The sequence below is a fragment of the Carassius carassius genome, chromosome 50 (assembly GCF_963082965.1).
Source record: "Carassius carassius chromosome 50, fCarCar2.1, whole genome shotgun sequence".
Classification (NCBI taxonomy): Eukaryota; Metazoa; Chordata; class Actinopteri; order Cypriniformes; family Cyprinidae; genus Carassius; species Carassius carassius.
Window position 1 is genome coordinate 9,692,279 of NC_081804.1, and position 23,690 is coordinate 9,715,968.

General features: G+C 35.6%; 3 protein-coding genes across 6 annotated transcripts; all 3 read left to right on the plus strand.

Moving 5' to 3' along the window:
• Positions 1-1,066: 1,066 nt before the first annotated feature.
• LOC132133551 (interferon-induced GTP-binding protein Mx2-like) lies at positions 1,067-12,570 on the plus strand. The gene is made up of 12 exons (XM_059546431.1): positions 1,067-1,278; positions 5,836-5,973; positions 6,864-7,018; positions 7,109-7,247; positions 7,342-7,540; positions 7,796-7,874; positions 8,372-8,494; positions 11,313-11,445; positions 11,543-11,698; positions 11,866-11,942; positions 12,030-12,239; positions 12,325-12,570. Exons 1-12 carry the CDS (start codon positions 1,089-1,091, stop codon positions 12,547-12,549), a joined length of 1,824 nt encoding a protein of 607 aa, XP_059402414.1. The 5' UTR covers positions 1,067-1,088; the 3' UTR covers positions 12,550-12,570.
• An 889-nt stretch (positions 12,571-13,459) lies between these two features.
• Positions 13,460-16,447, plus strand: LOC132133181 (protein FAM3C-like). Of its 3 annotated transcripts, none has more exons than XM_059545930.1 (10): positions 13,460-13,581; positions 13,926-13,975; positions 14,629-14,733; positions 14,847-14,906; positions 14,995-15,109; positions 15,216-15,274; positions 15,561-15,611; positions 15,722-15,806; positions 15,897-16,023; positions 16,124-16,447. In XM_059545930.1, exons 2-10 carry the CDS (start codon positions 13,957-13,959, stop codon positions 16,208-16,210), a joined length of 708 nt encoding a protein of 235 aa, XP_059401913.1. In that variant the 5' UTR covers positions 13,460-13,581; positions 13,926-13,956; the 3' UTR covers positions 16,211-16,447. The 3 variants fall into 3 exon arrangements, with proteins under 3 accessions (XP_059401913.1, XP_059401912.1, XP_059401914.1); XM_059545931.1 differs by lacking the exons at positions 13,460-13,581; positions 13,926-13,975 and adding exons at positions 14,073-14,093; positions 14,334-14,445; XM_059545929.1 differs by lacking the exons at positions 13,460-13,581; positions 13,926-13,975 and adding an exon at positions 14,027-14,093.
• A 221-nt stretch (positions 16,448-16,668) lies between these two features.
• On the plus strand, positions 16,669-21,680 carry LOC132133522 (E3 ubiquitin-protein ligase Hakai-like). Of its 2 annotated transcripts, none has more exons than XM_059546381.1 (6): positions 16,669-16,793; positions 17,541-17,699; positions 17,955-18,055; positions 18,210-18,293; positions 18,394-18,467; positions 20,414-21,680. In XM_059546381.1, the coding sequence occupies exons 1-6, from the start codon at positions 16,697-16,699 to the stop codon at positions 21,378-21,380; spliced, it is 1,482 nt and encodes a 493-aa protein (XP_059402364.1). In that variant the 5' UTR covers positions 16,669-16,696; the 3' UTR covers positions 21,381-21,680. The 2 variants fall into 2 exon arrangements, with proteins under 2 accessions (XP_059402364.1, XP_059402365.1); XM_059546382.1 differs by having other exon boundaries at positions 20,429-21,680.
• The last annotated feature ends 2,010 nt before the right edge of the window (positions 21,681-23,690 follow it).

Below are 23,690 nucleotides of genomic sequence, written 5' to 3' on the forward strand. Positions count from 1 at the left end.
CATGTACTGTAATGGGGCACAGCACTTTAACTGTGCATTTCCATGAAAATAATTGCACACTTTAAAAGTTTGTCAGCCAATTAGATTCAAGCGTTCAGCAACCTTGTAGAACAATATAACAAATGAATCACTGTTTTTTTTTATTTACCAAATATGGACAAACAAGAAATAAATGGGAGCATACATGTGACAGTACCCTATAAGGTAGTGCATACTTTTGAAGAAGTAATATGTACCTTTTAGAGGTAAATAAGGTAGCTTTTAGCTTTAGGGTGACAGCCCAGTGGCCAAAACGGTTGGAGAGAGCTTAATCGGTATGAAACCAAATATTTAAACAAATGTGAAACGTTAAACTGACTTTACCAGATTCCCATTGCCACTATGAGATTTGTGTATATGATGCTTATGTTACCGGTTCATATGTGGTCTCATCAAAAGTGAAACTGAAATATTTTCAGGCATCAGGAACTCACGATAAAACCCCTCGTGTTTGATCTCATTTTATTTAACTTTTAAGTCTGTTTGGATTACACCTAAAAGAATAAAAACCCCAAAAAGGAGGATATTAGAACTAACTTAATTTCTTAATTCCTTATATTTTAAAGGTAAAGTATGTTATCTGTTTTTTTTTTTACATCTCCTTCTAACAGAAGTAGTGCTCGCTATGATAACGACATTCAGCATGCTAAATACATTTATACTTTATGATAAATATTTTATATATGCATTTACTGTTTAGGTTTAGTTTATTTCTTGGTATGTGCTCTGAAATAAAATAAAACAAGAGAGAAATGTACATTTGTAAATGTACACATTTATTTATAGTAAATTGCACGTGCAATATTCAAAGTACTTTACATTTTACTGCATAACAAAGAAAGAAAAAATTTAAGAGCGCTTTAAAATAAACAATAAACAAAAAAAATAATGCTTAAAGGAAAAATAAGAAAATGAATTTAATTTAAAATGGACTAAATCCAATAAAAGGTCTAAATCCAATATAGAAAGACATAAACTAAATTAAATATGTGCAATTTTTGATGTTTTGGATGTAAAATGTTTCTTTTTTTCTTCTTTATAGTCAGAAAATGAACGGAGAGGTTCACAGTCATTTAGAAGAGAACATTCGTCCATACATTGATCTGATTGACACTCTGCGGTCAGTTGGCATTCACAAGGACTTGTCATTACCAACTATTGCAGTGATCGGAGACCAAAGTTCTGGAAAAAGCTCTGTGTTGGAGGCACTGTCTGGAATTGCTTTACCAAGAGGGACTGGTGAGGCCTAATTTTACTCTCATTTGCTAATGGATATTCATATGTATTAGGGGTGTGACGAGATTTTGTTGCACGAGATCTCGCTAGATCTGATGTGTCTCGTGGGATCTGATTGGTCTGGCGAGAACGTGACTATATCCTCGTGCAGATTTTAGAAATATTTGCATTAGACTGGCCCTCTCACCAGTGATTATGAAAGGCATGTAACATTATGTTCACATCTGGCAAATGGACGCATTATAAGCGGGGAAATTAAGAAGTGAAATCTCTGCAGTCATAAAAACAAAATCACATTTAAATTTAAATTAAATAAAAAAAAATTATTAAATTACATTTAGCAGACGCCTTTATCCAAAGCGACTTACAGTTCATTCAGGCTATCAATTTTTACCTATCATGTGCTCCCGGGGAATCAAACCCCCAACATGGTGCTTGATAGCGCAGTGCACTACCAATTGAGCTACAGGAACACTAACATTTAACACGGAATATGTCAACATTTAAATTAATTAATCAAAAGTAGGTAATTACACATAAACGAATCACGATATGAAGTAGTATCTGTAAGGTCCAGGCACTCGGCCCAAGGAAGGTATCCGATGCTGGATGAAGGTTTCCTGCGTGTTCGGTCTTTCAGCGCGTAGAGTTATTCATTTTAGGTTAAACTCAAATCTGACTCCATTTTATCATTTAATCTGACTCCATTGTATTATTATTTAATCTGACTCCATTTTAATATGACCTCAAATTTAGGTTGGAATGCAAATGGGTTGTACATCTGTTTCTAATTAGTAGGCCTATTCTTCTGACATTTGATTATTCTGGTTAAACTCTTTAGTTTATATTAACTTGTTCATTCGGGTGCTCATGTCGCTAACAAGGATTCAACGTAATCTACTAGAGTCAATAATTACAGAGTAAAACAGAATAAAATCAAATGTAACAATTTATTATCAGTCAGGTAAATATGTATTCTGCCAATTACATATCTAATTGAAACACATCAAATCATATCAATACAAAACATCAAATTCTCAAAGATGAATCTAAAAGTAAAATATGCATACCTGACCTTAGAAAATACATAGTATGAAGTGAAGAGACACACAACACACTACGGGCTTTCTGGCTACAGAAATCGCCCTGATCCTCTTGCTGCAATCGTTTAAATACCTCAGACCAAGACAAAACATCCCCCGAGAGGGAGACAGGAACTAACAATTGGAATTTGCATTAACTCAGGTCCCAAGCCGGTGGTTTTACAACTCAAAGGGAATAAAGGGTAATTTACATGGAGGACCTAGGAAAGGGCACTCCCATCACAGTAATCAAGATATCTCTTGACTCTTCGGATCTGTATTATCTTATAATCTACTTTTGTAAGACTGAGACCATTGTACCAGTTGCACTGAGACATTTCCAATGATACAAGACATGAATGTTAGTTCACTTGCATTGACATTTTCATGTAATCATTTTGAGCAGGCTGAGTAGAAGGAAGCATGGTTGAAGGGATTTAACATGAAACAAATGGCCAGAAGGGGAGGAGGTCTCCTGCTCCTCCACTCTGTGGGGTGTCTCGAAGATGCCCGTGTATGTTTGCATTGTGTTTCTCAGGAGATCAAAGTATCTCAGGTTGTTTCATCCTTACATATCTGTAAATATAAAGCCACAAAAGTCGATTTAAATATGCATCCTACATGTTCATCCAGTCTCTATTAATGAAGGTTTTAGCTGTTATTTTGTTCTTGCTTTCGTATTTTTGGATTTACCCTTTGGATTACCCTGTCTGGATATTGTTTGCTCTGCGACGTCCCACGCTTACCCTAGGATTATTCTTGTGTCTTGCCCTCTATATACCGGTTTGTAATTGTTTGACCCATTTTGTTTGTTAACAATAGTGACCCATTTTGTTTGTTAACAATAGTGATGTGCTCGAATCTGAATAACATGTTAGGAATGGAAATTATGTGTATTACGGAACCCCTAAAGGGAATAAATACTAGATGAGAGGAAAAGATATTCAGTGCTTTCTCTCAGAATTATATAGTTGGGTAATTGTACTGCATATAAGTTGTGGGCATCAGGGAGCAGCTATTAATATATGGGGCATTGAAATCACTTTTGAATGCGCTTTTTTCTAAATCAACTGGTTTTAGCTGGTTGGTTATTAGTTTTTTTTTTTATAACTAAATCAGTTGTAAGATGTTTTTCTGTTAACTCAGATGGTTTAAACAGTTTTTATCTGGATTTTGGCTGGTTATAAACTTTTTTTGTGCTAAACCAACTGGTTCTAGCTAGTTTTAACTGGTTAATCTATGTCTGTTTTTCTATTTGACTTTATTGCCTACAGAACATTCAAACTTTAATCTTTAAAGCTATTTTAAACTTCAACTACTTCAAATTGAAAATCTTAATGCTACATTTTAAAATATTTTCAAACTTTCTATTTTGGCTTTCTCAAGCAAACTTCAGAGTTTGTCTTGACATTTATCTTTTTTTTTTTTTTGTCTAGTTAATCTTTTTCCAGACAAAACTTTGACATGCTACTCCTCCCTCGCCATTTGTCTTAGACCCATGAATAAGGTTTCAAATTGACCGTCTAACAACATGGTAGTCATACTGGAAACCTGCTAATCATGTAAAAAAAGCATGTTAATCATGCTAAAAAACATAGGCTAGCAACATGCTAATCATTTTAGTAACATGCTAGCCACATGCTAGAAACATGTTATCAAACATGCTAACAACATGCTAATCATGTTAGAAACATGCTAGCTAACGACTTGTTAATTATGCTTAAAACATACTAGCAACATGTGAATCATGCTAAAACATGCTAACCACAGGCTAAAAAAAGCTAATCATTTTAAAAATAATGTTAACAACATGTAAGTCAAGTTAGAGTCAAGCTAGCAACATGTTACCAACAACAATGTTATCTTAACATCTAAACTTTCAAACTTCAAGCTTTTACAACTGCTTTAAACTTTCAGACCAGGCTCTTTCAGGCCAACTTTACTCTTCCAGTTCTTTTTCTTAAAAACTAAAAAAAACTAAAAAGACTAAAAATCTCTTTCTAAGGCGTTCATGCTACAATCGCCAGAGATCTGGGCCCTGATGTGTAGGTCAGACTTACAGTTTTCATATAAATTATGACAAATTAAAATATTGCTATGGACTTCAGGTATATTGTCTGAGCAAACATTGCTGTCCACTAGAGGGAGCAGCAGGATAAGAAATCTTTAAACTCCCCTCATTACTTTTGTTTTCAATTGGTTAAATCTACAATTAATAAATTCATTTCATTCACACTCACAAGCTAAACAAAAATATTTGATCGTGACCAGGTCAGAGCTGAACAATGACTGTCTGATGGCAGGGGCCATGGGGAAATGCACTCGAGACAGATGACTGTCTGTCACTGCTCCGACTAGCTACTGCCTCACAAAAGTTAATAATTTCATCTGTTTTTGCGCCTTGCCAATTCAATGGTCTTAAAATGGAAGTCCATCGAAAAAGCGAGAATCATTCATTGCACTTGGCAGCTTTTTTTGGGCCTTTAACAAGAATCAATCTATATTTAAGGAAAACTATGGAATGTTATTTTACATTCTTCCATTTCTGCATCTGAATACCTGCCAACATAAAACCCGCTTTTTTGTGCTATTGCTTGCTTTGAAATGTAACTGCTATTGTAACGTTTGAGCCGACAAGACGCGAGACATGCGGATCCATGTGCAAGCTTTTATTGATCAGAGACGTGGTCATAACAGGCATGGGTCAAACATTTACAAACCGGTATATAGAGGGCAAGACACAAGAATAATCCTAGGGTAAGCGTGGGACGTCACGGAGCGAACAATATCCAGAGAGGGTAATCCAAAGGGTAAAGCCAAAAATATGAAAGCAAGAATCAAAACCAGGTAGCCAATCCAAGGCCAATCCAAGGCCAATCCAAGGCCAATCCAAGGCCAATCCAAGGCCAATCCAAGGCCAATCCAAGACCAATCCAAGACCAATCCAAGACCAATCCAAGACCAATCCAAGACAACATGGGCTAAACAATACTTGGCAGTGAATGGTGGTGTGGGACTGAGTTATATACTGACAGGATAATGAGGTAGTGAGGAGGGATGAGCTAATCAAATACTATAGAAACTAACAAGATGGGAAAAGAAACAAGGGAACACAGAAACAATGGGGAACAAGAACATTTCAAAATAAGAGTCCACAAACCCAAAGACAGGGGAACATAGACTGGGATCCTGACAGGTTTCTACACATATCACAATAAGCTCATTTGTTAGAATACAATATAACAAGGGTCTATAAGAAATATTACAAAAACAATTTCACTTCATTTGGGGTCAGCTCAAGAACCCCAAGCAGACATGTGATCTAGCTCTTTTGCCTCAAGGCTGCCTATGTTGGCTTTCTCAAGTCAACATCAATGTTTTTTCACAAACTTTAGCCTCTAGTTTATATATGATGTATGTCACATAATGTTTATTGTTTGTAATTCACTGTAATTGTGGACTCCACTGTGTCTGATAGGAATCGTCACCAGATGTCCATTAGAGCTGAAGTTGAAGAAGGTAACAAGTGGAGTCAACTGGAAGGCTGTTCTGTCTTACCGTAAAAAGAAAACAGATATTGCTAATTCATCATCGGTTGAAAACAAAATCAAAGAAGGTAAAAAAAAATGCTTGCTGACTGTTTGTTTTTCAGTTAAACAATAATGTAATTTGTTGCTATTACTGTATGTGTATACCAATAATATTAATGTATGTGTATAACAATATTTTTTTGTAAACACTGGCGATATAAACTTCGGGAGATATTATTTGTTTCTAAATTTGATGATTAGAGGATTTCTAATATTGAACCATAAAGCAAGTAACTTTCAATTTTATATTTCAGTCATATGTCAATAGAAAGACCAGAATTTTTTAGTTAATAAATGTAATGATTAATAACTTTTCAAACAAATGAAAAAAACCTTAATAAGAAACTATACAGCCATACACTTTACATACACAATTCACTTTTTAAAGAATTGACTGAATGATTTTTTTTTCATTGTTTTCAGATTCAACTCCATAAATATGTGCATCTTACTTTTATGTCGTCATTTCGCAAACATAACATTGTGGGTGGGACTAACAGAAAGACCAATCATCATTTTGACAAGCGTATGCTCCTATAGGAAGAGGGAAATTTCAGAATCTGCCTGTAATTGACCATGAAAACTCAAATTTAATAATTATAAATATAAACATTTTGAGTGAAATAAGATGTTTATTATTATCATTATTGAATAAATTACATCCATTTGGTAAATTACCGACTTCTCATTGGGTGGGCCACAGTTAAAAGTAGGTGGGCCCATGACCACCTGCACCCACACACAGCTTCGCCACTGAATGGAGAAATCCAAGCAAAAATCATTTAGTGAGGGTGTCGTGGACAACTGTGTAAAATGGGTTCACCTAGGACTCAGGGCATAGTCAGTTTGTATTTGAGGCAGATAGCTCTCTTTTACAGTATGTTGAGAAACACATTTTGCAATGTGTGTTTTACAGCCCAGAATGAGCTGGCAGGCAAAGGTGTAGGAATATGTGATGAACTCATCACTTTAGAGGTCATGTCACCAGATGTGTGTGACCTTACACTGATTGATCTACCTGGAATTGCCCGAGTCCCAGTAAACGGACAACCAGAGGATATTGCAGAACAGGTGGGTGATTTAATCTGATTTTGTATGCCACATTCAGTACCATAGTTATCCTGATTTTAAAACTTCATGTCTTGTCTTCATGTCTTGTAGATTAAACGTCTGATTACGAGATATATTGAGAAGCAAGAGACTATAAACATGGTAGTGGTCCCTTGTAACATTGACATTGCAACAACAGAAGCATTAAACATGGCACAAAAAGTAGATCCTGAGGGCAAAAGAACTGTCGGTAATGAAGCAGAACATCTAAGTGTCACCAAATATTTTTTGCACTTCTGTCAGCAAATGCAAATTTTACAAATAAGAATTTTTCATTCTCTCAGGCATTTTGACCAAGCCAGACCTCATAGACAGGGGAACAGAGAAACAAATTCTGGACATTGTTCAGAACAAAACGATTCCTCTCCGCAAAGGTTACATCATGGTGAAGTGTAGAGGACAACATCAGATCAATGAGAACATTTCTCTGGAGGAGGCAGCAAAAGAAGAGAGAGATTTCTTCCAAAAACATGATTTTTTCAGGTTACAATCTGAAAAGATTATTTAAACATTTCTCTTAAAAATGTATGTGTCCATGAGATTTGATTTGCCCTTTTTAGATACCTGTTGCTTTGTTTTACAATTACAACCAGTTCTCTAGCATGATTGTGTTTCTGGACTAGAGATACAGAGATTTCAGTATAACTCAGCTGCACCTCCCATTGGCTATTTCTGAAATACCTGCTTATCAAGCTATTTAATGTCACCTTACAAAAAAAGCTTTTTCTTTTTCAACAGATGCCTCTTGAATGAGGACAAAGTGACTATTAAAAGTCTTGCCACCAAACTGACTCAGCATCTCGTTGATCATATTAAAGTAAGTTTCTAAACATCAGTGATTCAGACTTATACTTTCTGAAATATAAATATACAGTTTTGAAAGCAAAATCAGTCATAAATTCCCACTGATGCATTTCCTCTGATCTTTTTAACCCTTGTGTTTGCAGTCTTGCTATAACCCTACACCATGACAATGAGTTTTAATATTCTTAAAGGGAAACTCCACCCCAAAATAAAAAAATAAAAAAATGCATTAATCACTTACCCCCATTTCATCCCAAACCCATAAAAAATTTGTTCTTCTTCAGAACACAATTTAAGACATTTTGGTAAGTGGGGGTAAGTGATTAATAATAAAATTTTCATTTTGGGGTGGAGTATCCCTTTAACTAAATGTATACGTACCTCATTTGCAATGTGAAAAAGACACAAATGGCAAAATACAGCCAATTTATCTAAATTAATCTGAGCGTAAATCTCTGTTCATGTTATCAAATTTTTATGTTTGTTTTTGTTTCACTTATTTTTGGTCAGAAATCCCTCCCGCAGCTCAATGAGCAGATAAAAAAGCAGTTGTGTGACCTGAGGAATGAGCTCAAAGAGTGTGAGGCTGGACCACCACAAGACCCTAAGGGTGCCAAACAATTCCTCACTGAAGTAAGAACTGAATTATCTCAGTCCATAACAACTTATTGCTTCTCATAATTATTATTTTGGGTCCAACAACTGATGTGTCACTAGATATACAGTACTCCTATATTTTGTCAGATGCAGCCACAAAGGTAGTGTTATAATTAAAAAAATTTATTTACGTTTTTGTCAATAGTCACCAGAGGTGGAAAGAGTACAAAAATATTCTACTCAAGTAAAAGTACCATTACATTAATGAAATTTTACTTAAGTACAAGTAAAAGTACCAGTCTAAAAAATCAACTCAAGTAAAAGTAAAAAGTAGCTCATTTAAAATTTACTCAGAGTAAAAATTACTTAGTTACATTTTAACAGTGGGAGGGAGTCAAAAATGGGACAGGCCAAGGGTGTCAAACTCAGTTCCTGGAGGGCCACAGTCCTGCACATAACCCTAATTAAACACACCTGATCCAGCTAATCTAATCATTTAGGTTTATTTGAAAACTACATGATATGCGTGCTGGAGCAGGGTTAGAACTAAACTCTGCAGGGCTACGGCCCTCCAGGAACTGAGTTTGACACCCCTGGGATAGGCCTATTAATCTCAAACTAGTTGTTTTTAATTAAAGGAATCAGTTATTTAGAATAATAAAACATTTGGGCTGTTACCAGGCAAATCAGTATCAACAAACTCATCTTTTCAATACAGAGGAAATGCAAAAGCTTCATCGGACGTGGCATTTAGATGTATTTACACACTGTTTAGTGCAGGACAAGAATGCATTTAACCTGCAGTTACAAATGCATGAATAATGTTTTGATATGCCAGACATAAAATGTTGAATGCTCATTTGAAATTATAAAAACTTAATTATAAAAAAAAAAAAAATCAAAAGATACTTTAAATGTGAAATTAAAATGGCCAGTATGTGTCAGCAAGTCACTGTTAATAAGTGAGTCATTGCGATTGAACCAAATCATTTAAACGGTTGATTCATTCAGAAACGAAACACTGTCATGTTGCTCAGAGATGCAAAATTTTGCTTTGGTGGCTGTGTTTGGAATAAATTTTTGTTGTAGAAATACGGCAATATGGTGTCTAAAACGCAAGTCTCTTAGTTTGCTGTCCTGTTGTAAAAAAAAAAAAAAAATATATATATATATATATATATATATAAATATATATATATAAATATAAATATATATTTAATAAATATAAATATAAATATATAAATATATATATATATATATATATATCAGTGGCGGCTGCTGGTCTTTCAAAGAGGGGAAGCTCATTTTCGGCCTACATTATAACCCTCTGATGGTCTTCATTTGTAGTGACACTCGGGGTCTTTTTGACCCCAGACAATAACATTTCATTTTGTAATAGTAAAATATTTAAATTTTTTACAAATATAATTTTACTCTGTTCATTTATGTTTTTACTAAACTTTGTACAGTTTTTGGAGGATTTAAATCTTTTACATTTCTATAAATAAATAAATAAATATTTATTTAAATAGGCTTTTTTTTTTACAAAAAAAGAAAAAAGCATTTCAGGTAAAATTCACTTCATAAAAGACCCAGATTTCTAACTTTCATACATGGGGATACCATGGATAATTTTAAAAGGTTTAATGTAAGATTTTTGCCCATTTTTGGGGAAATTCAGTTTAAAAATTGTAATAAATCACTTTAACCACTAGATGGCTATAGTGTGTGTGTGTGTGTGTGCACGCGCGCACATTTTCAATCTGTCTTAGTTACCAATTCAATTTTGTGGTGGTTCTGCATTTTACAAATATCAAGAAATATTGCCGAAGTTTGTCTTTCGAATACACTTGAGAAATCCGCGATCATGGGACTGAGCGTGAAACAGCTTCACCGACTTCTTATGGTGCAGACCGCTGTCAGTCAAAAGGAGATCGACAGATCCTCCAATCATCACGCGGAAGCCCAGTCTTCATTCACCTCCAGAGACGATGAGCGTCCGTGGGCGGGACATAATCGCAGCATTTATCCAATGACCGTCTAGCTTCGGAGCACTGAAAAAAACTGTTCAAAGCAGCCCCATTGAAGTCGCTCGGCTTCTTCAGGGAAATGCACTGTGACGCTACGGGAATGTATGAGAAGAAAATCGCGTCAGCCGACATGTAGCTGATTAACACAATACATAATACACAATAGTACATATTTGACCGTTGGTTTTTTTTTTTTTTACATTACGTGGGGTTGATGTCTTGTCGAGATTTTATAAACTGCTAGTTTGGTCTCCCTAGGCAAGCACAGCATACACAGCATAATAGAGTATAAATATGGGCAGGGGTTCACTTCATTTCCTTCAAGTTCAACTTCAGAATATGACGGGGTTTCGTTTTCAGCGGTGTCTGCACCACTAACGCCTGTTTTGTCCGTCTGCATCTTTCTTGTGATTTTAGCGCCAGTTTGCCCTCCTGCACATTATTTACTGACATAGCTTCCAGGGAGCGATTTTTTTTTTTTACTCAGTAATTAATGTGTTTTAAAATGTAGCGAAGTACAATACTTCAAACTAAATATACTTAAGTAAAAGTAAAATTACAGATTAAAAAAAATACTTAAAAAAGTAGAAGTACACAAAAAAGCTACTCAATTACAGTAACGCGAGTAAATGTAATTCGTTACTTTCCACCTCTGATAGTCACAATATTGTGGAACAGCAATGATTAGAATAAATTATTGCGATGACGATACTGAATCCTCAAATTATTTCTATAATTTACATATATTTGTATTATATTTCTATATGATTAATGTTACCATATAACCATTTTTCATATAATAAATGTTATTTTTGCTCTCATAGACTATAATGAAATTCATCAAACAAATCAATTCCATATCAGCAGGAGAGCTGGTCATTGGGGAAAATTTATTTGGCCAGCTTCGGATGGAATTCAAGAAATGGAATGATCATCTTAATAATAGAAAGCTATCCTGTCAGTATATTTTCGTATTTAAGAAACATAATATAAGTTTAAATTCACTGTTGTGTTTTTCCAATGAAAAAGAAAAACTGTTTTGCTCCCAAACAAGTTAATAATTCACCTGAAGAGGAAATAACATTCAACCAGGAATTCAGAGGGAGGGAACTGCTCGGCTTCAGCAACTACAAAATGTTTGAGGTGGTTCTGCAGAAGCATGTGGCCACACTTAAAGACCCTGCCAATCACTTACTCAATGTCATCAAAGGTATCAGCACACATCTTTATGTTTAACATCTTTTTGGTTTCCAATATAAGACCAAAAGATTAGATCACAACTGAATGGAACTTTGAATGAATTTAGTTTTAGCACATCTGGTCTTGTGAGACATTTGTGGCTATTTGTCTTTTTTAAATTATGTATTTTTCCTGAAGACATCGTCATCAAGCAGTTTACTCATGTAGTGAATCAGTGTTTCCAAAACTACCCTGTTCTTCTAGATATCACTAAGGTAAATACTGCTCTTGATAAGTGGCAAGCAAAACTGAATGATTGTCCATTTTTAATAAAGTTTTCTCCTTACTTTTTAATTTTACAGGACAAAATTTACAACATTCAGTCAGTCCAGCAAGAAAAGGCGGAGAAAAGGATTTCAGAGCAGTTTGACATGGAAGACATGATCTTCACTCAAGATGCTATCTACTTAAAGAGCCTAAAAGAGATTACAAAAGACATGTTTTCAGAAGAGCAGATACCTCTCTTTGACAAAAAATGCAAGTACGGTGAAATGCTGCAGGCGTATTATGAGGTATAATGAGGTTTTCTTAGTTTTCAGTAACAAATATGAGACTGAATGGACTGCAATGCTAAGCAGCTCTTTAATTTTCTTTCAGATTGTGGTGCACCGGATGGCTGACCAACTGCCCATGATAATCACTCTTTTCATGCTGAAGCAAACTGCTCACCACCTGTCTACTGAGATGGTGTATTTACTGGATGGGGCAAATGTGAGCGAGCTCCTGTTCGAGGACTCTGATGTTGGTAGAAAGCGCAGAGACCTGCATGTTCGTCTGGAGCGTATGAAAATTGGTCAAGAAAAAATTAGCAATTTCATCTGAGCAATCTACTGACTGGAGGATAACATTTATATTAATATATTAATACATTGTACTTTTTTATTTTTATTTTTTTTATACATTTTTTTACATTTTACATTTTTTATATCTGTCATTGTACAACAATACCTAAACCTTCATGTAACAATTAAAAAAAAAAAGTATACCTTAATGCAGAACAGGGATATCTTTGCTTGTTTCCACGTTGCAGTATGCCTTGGATAAAAACATTATGTCTTTTTCTGCCTCAAATATAATGTTTAATCATTTGTTGAATATTTACGTGGTGTGCTGAATGAAAATTCAAACACATGGTATGTTGTAAAGGTATCTTATTTGGCTCTGTGTGAAGGATGGCTTTCTGTCTGTCCGTTTGGCATTATTGGGAACCCTATAAATTTAGATCAGACATGACATAAATAGTTTGCAGCATCTTAATGTACAAATGAAATCCAGCTATAATCCACCTGTAATGAAAACACTTGTAGTGTTTACAAATTACTTTTCCCCCTTCTTGGTATGATTCAGCACAATGTACTACACTATAAAGAGAAAAAAAATATAAACGGTTAAACTATTTGTGAAAATTTTACAAATGAAAAACATGGCTGCAAGCAGCAATTAATGGGCCAAGTACAACAGAGGCGGAGTGAGCAGCAAACAGGGCAAGGTCAGTGAGGATCAGACCAGATGCAACAATGAGAAATTAAAGACATTTTAAAGTGATTTTACTCAAACTGGCTGAAAAAAATCATAAATTGAGTCATTAGTTATATGATTTAATGGTTCATCAATTTTTACCAGAAGGTGGCATTGTTACCAAATTGATGTGCTATGCTCAGTGTGATGCTGTGATCCTGTAGTCGACACCGCCATCTAGCGGTTTGGCTGCCGAACAACAGACACACCAACGCAGAACTACAAACGCGAACAGCCGCGAAGCTACGGCGTCCGCAAACGGACTTCTTTAGCATAGTAATTCCTTTTAAATAATACATGTCATGGACATGCGAAGGAAATTGTTCTTCTAAATGAGTAGGATATATTCCATTATACTACTTTTCAGTATAATGTCTAGTCTAGTTATGTTTATTTTCTCAATTTTGTATTCAAAAGTAGTCAGGAACGAAAGCATGCAAACATACTTATTCGCATGCAAGCTGACAAACTAGAAAAACAAGTTAAACAAGTTGGACAGAATATGGTGTAAATACAATGCACTGTCTTTGCACTGTCATTAGTCAGCCTAGCCGTCTAAAGTCGAAGGCAATTTCAATACATTAGATCAGAAAGGACAAAACCGAACATTTTAAAGACAGATATTGATCCAATGATGCATTGCTAATGTGATGTGTTGAATAACCTGTATTTCTTCAAAGTGGATGTTCAGCTGGCGTGAGGAGAGCAGTCATGATGTACATGCGAAGAGGTTTGTTTTCCTTCTTTTCGATACTTCTCTCCTTTTTTCCTCTCTTTTTTTACGTCTATGTTTACATTTTTATTTCTAGTTGGTCCCCTTGTGCTACATAACAGACAGAGAGGCAAAAGTAAGTTATGTTTTTGAAGACATGCTAAATGTCTCCTTCAGAAGCAAAGCAGTGTTTTATTTCTTGGTTAAATTGTCTTGTATCACAATGCAGTTTCATTCAAACTGGAAAGTGACTCCGAATGCAAATGTCTACTTTGCATAGGTGACAGAATAATAATGTATTGTCAGCTCTCAAAGTTGTTTGTGATGCCACAGCCCTCCTAAATAGACTTTATATCATTAATTTTTGTTGTATTAGGCATATGTTCCTGTCTGCTTAAACTGGTTGAACTGGTTTTGTCACATGGTAGCTGTATTATTACTGCTCCAAAGGTGATCTAAAAGATCTAACCAGCTCAGGTTGATCTCAGGTCTGTCTATTAATGACCAACATGATCCGAAACCAAGAAAAACTGTAACATGTCTTTAAATTGTCTTTACTGAACTCATCATATGAGGAGCAAGATAAAACATGGACATTAAATCTACAACCAAAAATGAATATTACTGTATAATGAGAATTATATATAATCACAATTAAATTGCTTTCACAGGAAAATTGAGATTTGTTTTCATGGTGGTTGCCCTCATAATATCGGTATGCCTTGTCCTCAAACTCCTGCAGATGAATCCTGAACTAACATTATCAGATTTAGTAGGTGAGTTATAGTATAAGGAGTATTTTATGTATATAAGTATGTGTGTTTGTATGTATATTAGTTTTTTATAGTTTCTACTCATTAACTATAATATACTTTTTTGTAAAACCCAGAAAGGTCATTGGGGGGAGCAGCTTCTGACCAGTTAAAACCTGATCATAATAAAGATGATGGTAAGCATTTATTGAACAATCTGGTTTGGTACAGTGTAAAAAAAAAGTAGGATACACATTTAAATGTCTGTTTCTGTATGTTTATCAGGTCCTAAAGGCAAATGTGGCCTCCCAAAACCATGTCCTGAAAATAATTATACCTTTAAGATGTACAGCGGCGCAACAAGCATCATTGGACCACGAATATGCTTTGAGGGGAAAATGTAATGGCTTTAAGTTGTCAAATTTACAATCTGTGCTTTTAGTGAATAATTAAATGAATGCCATAAGTGCTGTTTAACAGAATTTAACTGCCATTTTTTTTTTTAGGATAATAGAGAAAGACACACGGGGAAATCGACGAGGAATTAATATTGCTGTTATCAATGGTAAGTATATTAAGATTGGTCGTTTTCCTTTTTTAAAAGCCAAATTAAAAAGGTACCATGTTTTGCTTTTAGCTTCATTTTTATTATTATTTTGTTTGTGTGCAAACATGTTTTTCTTTTTGGATAACTTTAATAAAAAAATTTTTTTTAAATCTTTTTATTAATATGTATAACGTAATATTTTTTAAATATTTTGTAGAAATATTGAAAGTTATTGTTCACTGTTCTCATCGATATAAATGGTCATTTTTAACATTTCTTGTTTACTTATTCATACAACATTCAGAAAAAACGGGTGAACACGTTAACACTGGCAGCTTCAATATGTGGAACGGAAGTATGTTGTATCTTTCATTTACTACACCGTGTTGTTAATTAATAATGTTGCATTATATATACTGATGTGCATTTTCAGTTCACATGTACGTAATCTTTTGTTGCTGACAGAGGTTGAGGAGCTGATAGAGTTTCTGAAGTCAATCGAGAATGGTTCTCTTGTGCTGATTGCCACTTTTGATGATCCAGCCACAAAGTAGAGTAGAATTTCTGTCACTAGTTCCATCATGTATGTATCGTGGTGTTGTCTCATCATGCCATAATTTATATGATTTCTTTATTATAGACTTAATGATGAAGCAAGGACACTCTTTGCAGAGCTTGGCAGTTCATATATTTCCCAGCTGAAATTCAGAGATAACTGGGTCTTTGTGGGAGGAAAGAAAACCAAAACCAATATCTCTTTTGAGCAGGTAATGCCATTTCCAAATCCACCCATTTATGTGCTTAAGTTTATACAATGAAAATATTTCTCAGGTCTATAATGTTCTCTCCCTTTTTTGTCTTTTTCAGCACATAAAGAATGACAGGGAAACCAATAAGTACGAAGGCTGGCCAGAAATTATCGAGATGGAAGGTTGCATACCTCGAATAGACTGATTTTTCCTAGGCATAAAAGGCACAATTTGTTCTGCTAAATAATGCCTTTTAAATCAGGCACCAAGCTGAGCCACAATTCATTTCTAATGAGTTACATGATACTTTGGACTGTCTTGAATATAGAGTCATTCATTTTTGGCCAGAGGTTATCCTGGGCTTTTATAATATTATATAATATATAAAAATATTTTTTTTTATTTTTATATAGTAAATATATTTGTTGTTATTTTTATTTTTTGTTTGGGTATTTTTTTTCAATGTCATTGTAAGTTAAAAAAAATGTAATTAACGTTATATTGTGATATTTGTATGTTATATTTGTGATATTAAATGGTGTTTTGGATTGTCTGTGTTCTTTATAAATCGTTGTTAAAATTTTCAAGTGTTTTCAAGCGTGTGCTTTTTTCACTACTTTTAGTGAGTATTGGTGAAGCTAATTAAAGCGATGTGTGTGTGACAAAGCAGAGTAATTAAGAAAAACATCTTATGCGTAAATTGTACGCAACGTTGAACTCCCACCCACACGAAGCCACTCCCATCAGTTCAAAGCAGGATGCACAGCGACAAGACATGGACCAAAATGGTGAGCTACAAGCTAATGTAACTAAGTATTTTACTGTAGCTTTACATTTTAAGTTCCCGAAATGTTTCTGAGTGAAAGGTAACCGGCAGCCAGTAAAGCCGCTAGCCTTTGGTGTCATTTGTCCATATGTGTGTGTTGGCAGTAAATGCATTTATTGGATGTAGTTATCCGACTAGCCGCTGACATGACCAAGTAACGTAGAGCAGCGCCCGTCCGGTGTGTGGCAGATTCAAATAAACGCAGAAACATTCACATTAGAGCCCCAAAAATATTGTTTAAACACTGAAGTTATACTCATTGGTTACTATATACTGTATAAGCGTTATAGTTAAGACTAACGTTAACTCTGCATTTGCTCATTAAGTTACCCTTTTTGCTTCTCCACTTTCTATTGAGCTCTTTTGATCGCTGCACATGTCTCCTTTTTTATCAGATTGTTATGTGTTCCTTAATTTCATAAATTACATTATGCTATTGTCTTTAGCAGTACTGTACTGTATGTTTTAATAAGTTAGTCCGTTTCCTCCTTTTATGAAGTGTTGGTTGGTTAGTCGGAGTCGGACTCGCAATCGAAAGGTTGTGAGTTCGAGTCTCGGGCTGGCAGGAATTGTAGGTGGGAGGAGTCACTTCACTTTTTAATTTTTAATGTAGTACTTAATTTTGTAGACTGTATAATGTATCTGTAACTAATATTGTGCTTGTTAATGTAGATTACTTATTAATGATTTCTTCTGTATGCTTTCCCAGACAATGACCTTCAAGGAACTGATGGTTCGGGATTCCTTGGAGGTCTTGATGTACGCAGACAGATCCCAATCAAGTTACTGTCAAAGCAGACGGAAAGAGGCAAGCTGCCCGCCCGACCTCAGCGTCCCAACACTAGATTGCCCTCAAAAAGCGAAGAAGGTTGGTGTCCTGAAGAATAGTGAATAAAGAATGTTTTCATCTTGCTCACACTACATGTATATCTGATGGGTTTTCACATCCCTGTTTATTTGGAGTATAATCAATTAAGTGATTTTGAGTCAGATATGCCAATAAATCACATTTTTGCTGTTTGAATAAAGCCATAAATATATATCAGTATATAGGCCTATATATAGATTTTTTTTTCATATCTTTGTTTTTCTTTATTTATGAACTTTTTTTTGTGATCTTCAGAGCCTTTCAGCTATAACCAAGAGGAAAGATTTGAGTGTAAGTCTGGAGATGCTTATGGAAACCAGCGCAGATTCCCTCAGCCAATCTTCTGGGATTATAAGGTTACACATTTATCATCAATTAATTACTACAAATTAGAAAATGTTTTTAACAGTAATTTTGTAAGAAAGCAAATATTTAATACATTATTTAAATATACAATATTTTAGTATTTAATAGCATACTTATAATTAGTGAGATATGTTTTTTTAACAGCTTAACTTGGTAGGAGTAAAAGATGACACTCCAGTTCATTTTTGTGACAAGTGTGGTCTGCCAATAAAGATCTATGGGCGAATGGTAAGTAGGATGTTCAAGTCCATAAAACACTCTTTGTAATGCTGGAGATCTTTCATTGAGAGAGAAAAGCAAAAAAAAGAAAACGTCTTGTTTCCCTCAGATTCCCTGTAAGCATGTTTTCTGCTATGACTGTGCAGTTCACTATGAGAAGAAATGTGACAAGATGTGCCCTGGGTGAGTTTTCTTCTTAACAGTTTAAAGTGTTTAAAGTCAGCATGAAATGGAAGTAATGGTAGTGTTTTCTTCCCTATTGTGATGTATATCTGAGTGCAATGAGAAAGGCTTCTGGAATGAGTGAAAAGTAGGGTGGGACTTGATTTAGAATTCAACCCTTACCGGGAGTTTGATTGACAGGCGATCTGACCAATCATAATTAGTGGTGGACCGATATGTGTTTTTTTAATTATTATTCATATTTAATAAATGTAAAATAATTTGACAATTGATGAAAGAAATGTGTAAAAGAATGCTTATACTTTAGATTACAGTATTTCTTCACAAATAAATAAATATTTAATACAAATATAATTAAATAGAAAGTAAACACTGTAACGAACAGGGGAAGTTAAGTTTGTGTGCACTGGGAATCATATTTTTCTAATAAAGCCAGGGTAACCCTCATTTTTCATACTACACAGAGCAAATGACATGATTATGACAATGGGCAAATGTATAAAGCACAGCATAATTTGAAATCACAAGTTAAGTTATAGTTTAAAGCATTCAGTTCACACGGACTGACCATCACACAGAGAACAAGTGATTATGCAGGATAAAAAATGCTCACGTCACAAGATCTCACAGCTTTGATCTCAAGGTTTGTGAAATTAAATGTTCATTAGTCATTCAAAGATTTGTTTAAATTATATAAACGTGTATTTGCTTGCTGCTGACGACAAACGAGAAAGTATTACAATGTTTGCCTTTCTATTACTAATAGGCCTAATATAAAAGCAATCATTATAATACACTGATGATGTGTGGTCACATGTTTGTCTCTATCAACTATTATGTGGTAGTTTTGAATGTGGCTCTTCCAGTCTAGATTATGTTGTTGTAAGTATTTTACACAGTGTAAAGCAGCGGTTTTGTACTGATGCCAGACGTCTCATTTATTTTTTATGTCTAATGTTATTTTTTGGGTTTTGCGACCATGAATTTTCACATTTAAAAAGTTTTAATTGCGTCACATTTATAAATAAATAATACAAATTTGGCATTATTATGTGGTAAAGTTTTAAAACATTTGTAGGTTGAATTTCCAGCTGAGATGTCATGTTATTTACAAATTTATTTACAAATTGATTTCCCACACCATGATTTTAGTATTAAATTACTTTTAATCATAACGGGGTTTTGGCCAATATTGTCATAAATCTTCTTTGTGATGGCTATATTTATATACATACATAATAAAAAAGCATTTCTAATTTGTCTGTTATTAGCCATAACATCACATTAGCTAGAATTTTAATATCGGGGCATTACTTTTTATGTGGTTTTGGACTTAAAACAACAAACCATATTTGAGTTAAATACCAATAAATCAGAAATTTTGTTCTGTCTGGAATAAAACCATAGTAGCTATATCTAAATAGTTTTTTTTCTTTTCTTTTTTTTTTCTTTCTTTAGTTATACATGTATTTGTGATCTTCATAGCCTTTTCACCTATAACAGAGAGGAAAGATTTGAGTGTATATCTGGAGATGTGTCTGGAGACCAAGAATTGATGAATACAGAACATAAAAAATATAGCATCTTTAAGCTGTGTTTTAATTAGTCTGTTGTGTACTAATCTTAATTATCCATCATAAAGTAAACATATACCTCATTTTAATCTGGCATCTTAGTCTCAAAATGACCTGTATATACTGGCATTATTTTATAATCAAAAAGAAAATTAAATGATAATTGCTTAGTTAGAAGTTACTATATTTATGCCAATAAAGTATGTGTATTTATAGTGATATTTTCCAGAACATTGCCTAGGGTGTTTCTGAACTTTTGAAGGGCAATGTGAATAGCAGGTTTTTTCTTAATATAAATATCTCCAGATCTAAATGGAAATCAGAGTGATATGTGTATCTAAGTCCACTTCCCCTACTAAATCCTAAGTTCAGTTTGTCCCTCTACAGCTGCTCAGACCTGGTCCAGCGCATTGAACAGTGCGAGCGTGGTTCCCTCTTCATGTGCAGCATTGTGCAAAGCTGCAAACGCACCTACCTCTCACAGCGAGACCTGCAGGCCCACATCAACCATCGCCACTTGAGGGCCAGCAAGACCGGATCCTCTCGCCCGGATCCGCCACACCCGGCGCTGGCCTCTGACCCACCAGACCGCTTCCGATTGCCGCCACCTCCTCACCTGGCTAAAACACACCCTCTCGTTCCTCCCCCACTGCAAGGCCACGATACCTACAACCATCCACCTCCAACCTCTCCCTCTGATCTGGGACCCTCCCCGCGGCCTCTCCCCCCGGAAACCTTCCGAATCGCCACAGTGACTACACGTAAGCATAGCAACCTCATCACAGTGCCCATTTATGATGACTCCAGGAGCTCCGGCCCCTGCCCCCATGAGCCACATCCACAGACCCCTCCTGGCCCCCCTCCACACCATCATCCGGGTGATTATGCCAGCCAACCAGTGGTGTCCCATCCGCATCATATCATGACTCCACCACAACAACCACATTACGGGCCTCCGCTGCCCCCATCGCCACTTCTGAGCATCCCCATTCAGCACCCGCCACAAGGCTCAGCCACACCTCACATTGTTTACAACCAACCACCTCCCATGTCAACACCACCTCCACCCGGACACATCATCAGCCAGTTGCCACCCTACATGAATCACCCTCCACCTGGTCCGATTCCCCCGGTCAGTGCACACCACTACAACCCAAACTCAATGCCACAGGACCAAAGCGCTCTTAGCCCACCTTTTACCCAACCGGGTGCCATGAGCCCAGGGATGTGGCCCAATCCCCATGGCCCTCATCCTTCCCGTATGCAGGGGCCGCCACCACAGGGACAGATGCCAGGGCCTCATCACCCCGACCAGTCACGATATAGACCCTATTACTAGTAGTATCCCGGCTTTGTTGGCTCCTTCAGACAGTTTGACCATAGATGGTTAACCATATCTTGTCAGAAACAACACTAAGCTGTCTGAGCTGTTTGTCTTCACTGATAACTTAATATGATGATCTCCATTACTGGCAATTTTGTACTAATGTCCTGCATTCAAGGATGTTCCATGGAATAAGAATAGTTGAGTGAAAAAAAAAACTACTTTTTTAGTTAATAATTTAACTGAATTTTGTTTGAAACATTTACAAAATGTTTTACCCAACAACTGCAATAAATGAAACTTGAATTCTATTTAGATTTTTGGTTTGACATTCATTACTTTTGGGCACAAACATTGAAGCTAGTTAAAGGGATAATATGCCTAAAATGTTTTATTCTGTCATTTACTCACCCTCATGTTATTCAAACCTGTATGACTATTTTATTATGTGGAATGTAGGGCTGCAACTAACGATTATTTTGATAATCGATTAATCTGTCGATTATTTTTACGATTAATCGATTAATCGGTTTATGTACTTATATTTTAGTTTTTTCCAATTTTTCCCCAAGTAAATTATTAATAAATGGTCTTTATCATTCAGCATAGATTTAAGAGATTTTAACCATTTTGCACTGTCATATCCTCATCAAAAATATACCTGGAGTTGTTTTATTGTGTTAGTAATCCTTTGTCGAACTCTTCTGCAATCAGAACACTGACCCATACTCTAGCAAATTTCACAAGGAGATTTCAAATAATGTTTTCATCATGGCAGTCCTTAGGGCTCCTAAAGTAGTTTAACATCCTGAACAAAGCTTATTAAGGAATCTTTCAGAACATATTTTCACGAAGAATAAGGATAAAACAGAATAAAATTGCAGTGCATTGTATTTTATTATATACTGGGAAAAAGCTTTATAGCTTTTGCTGTGAAATTGTAAACAATCCTTCAAAAAAAGTGCCAATGGCATGAAACCTGAATGGAACTCACAATTTAAAGTAAAATCCATCAGAAGGTTGTCCAGAAAAAAATATTGGACACACACAAAAAACCTGCTGTGTGAAAAAGAGCAGTGAATACTTAGAAAAAAAGTGCATTTCAAATATCTACATTTACCTCTCTCATTCAGTCATAATTAGGCTGCACGACTGAATTTTGAACTGGTAAACGACAAACTGATCACAGAACATGTTTGTAAAGCTTTAAATGTTAACTGTTAAAAAGCAATGTTATCAGCTTTTACGACTAAACATTTGCAAACAACATTGTACTGGAGAATCTGCACAAATGAAAGTCTTAGGGGCCGTTCACAAATCGCGCCTAAAAACGCGTGGAAAACGCTAGGCGCACCGCTTTCTCCTTCTTTCCAAAGCGCTCGCGCAGAAGCGCCCCTGAGGCGTCTGCCTTTGCTAAGCAACCATGACGTGCTCTCTCCTTGAAGACGCGGAAATTTCAGCAAAGGATAAATGGATTTGCAGCTCAAAAAATCGCTTGCAGTAGCTCTGCTACTAAATGTATTTCAAAATGGAAATCCATATACAACTATGATCAGCTGTTCCTTTCATCTTGACTGAGCTTTTAACGTTGTTACGGGAAAGGATGAAGCTGATTGGTTAGTTCTTGTCACATGACCCGCGGTGCGGTTGCTGCATTCTGAAAAGTTGAAATGTTTTTAACTCGATGCGGTGCGGTGTTGGAAATAACGAACTTGAGCGCGCAAAAGACGCGATATGTGAACGTCCCCTTAAACAGTTCAGTAGTGCAGAGTTTACAGGTTACTCTTCTTTTTTAAAGGCTCAATGTAAAGTACTTCCACATCACGCTGAATGCTGCAGACATAGACATCATATGATGTCTATGGCTGCAGAGACGCTGTTCGGGAAGCACGTGACATAAAACAAGGCCAGCTATTGGCTATTCGCTACTTCTCCTGTTGTACTGGCTGAGTAAAACCTCCGGTGGCTCATTACTGCCACACTTTGGTCACCGCAGATTTGAAATATGCACGAAATGAGCCGCTTACGGCAAATAAAAGTTATTTAGCAACGAATCGATGACTAAATTAGTTGACAACTATTTTAATAATCGATTTTAATCGATTAAATCGATTCGTTGTTTCAGCTCTAGTGGAATGCAAGCTAAGATATTCAGGAGATATTTTGGTAGAACTTTAGTTTTTGGTGAACTATCCCTTGAATAATTGTAATTTGGGTTTATAAAGGCTGGAATACATTGCATAACTTTTGCACCAATTTACAGTCTAGACGAGTACGTACACAGAAGACATCAGACATTATTTTGAGCCGATTTTAGAACACATT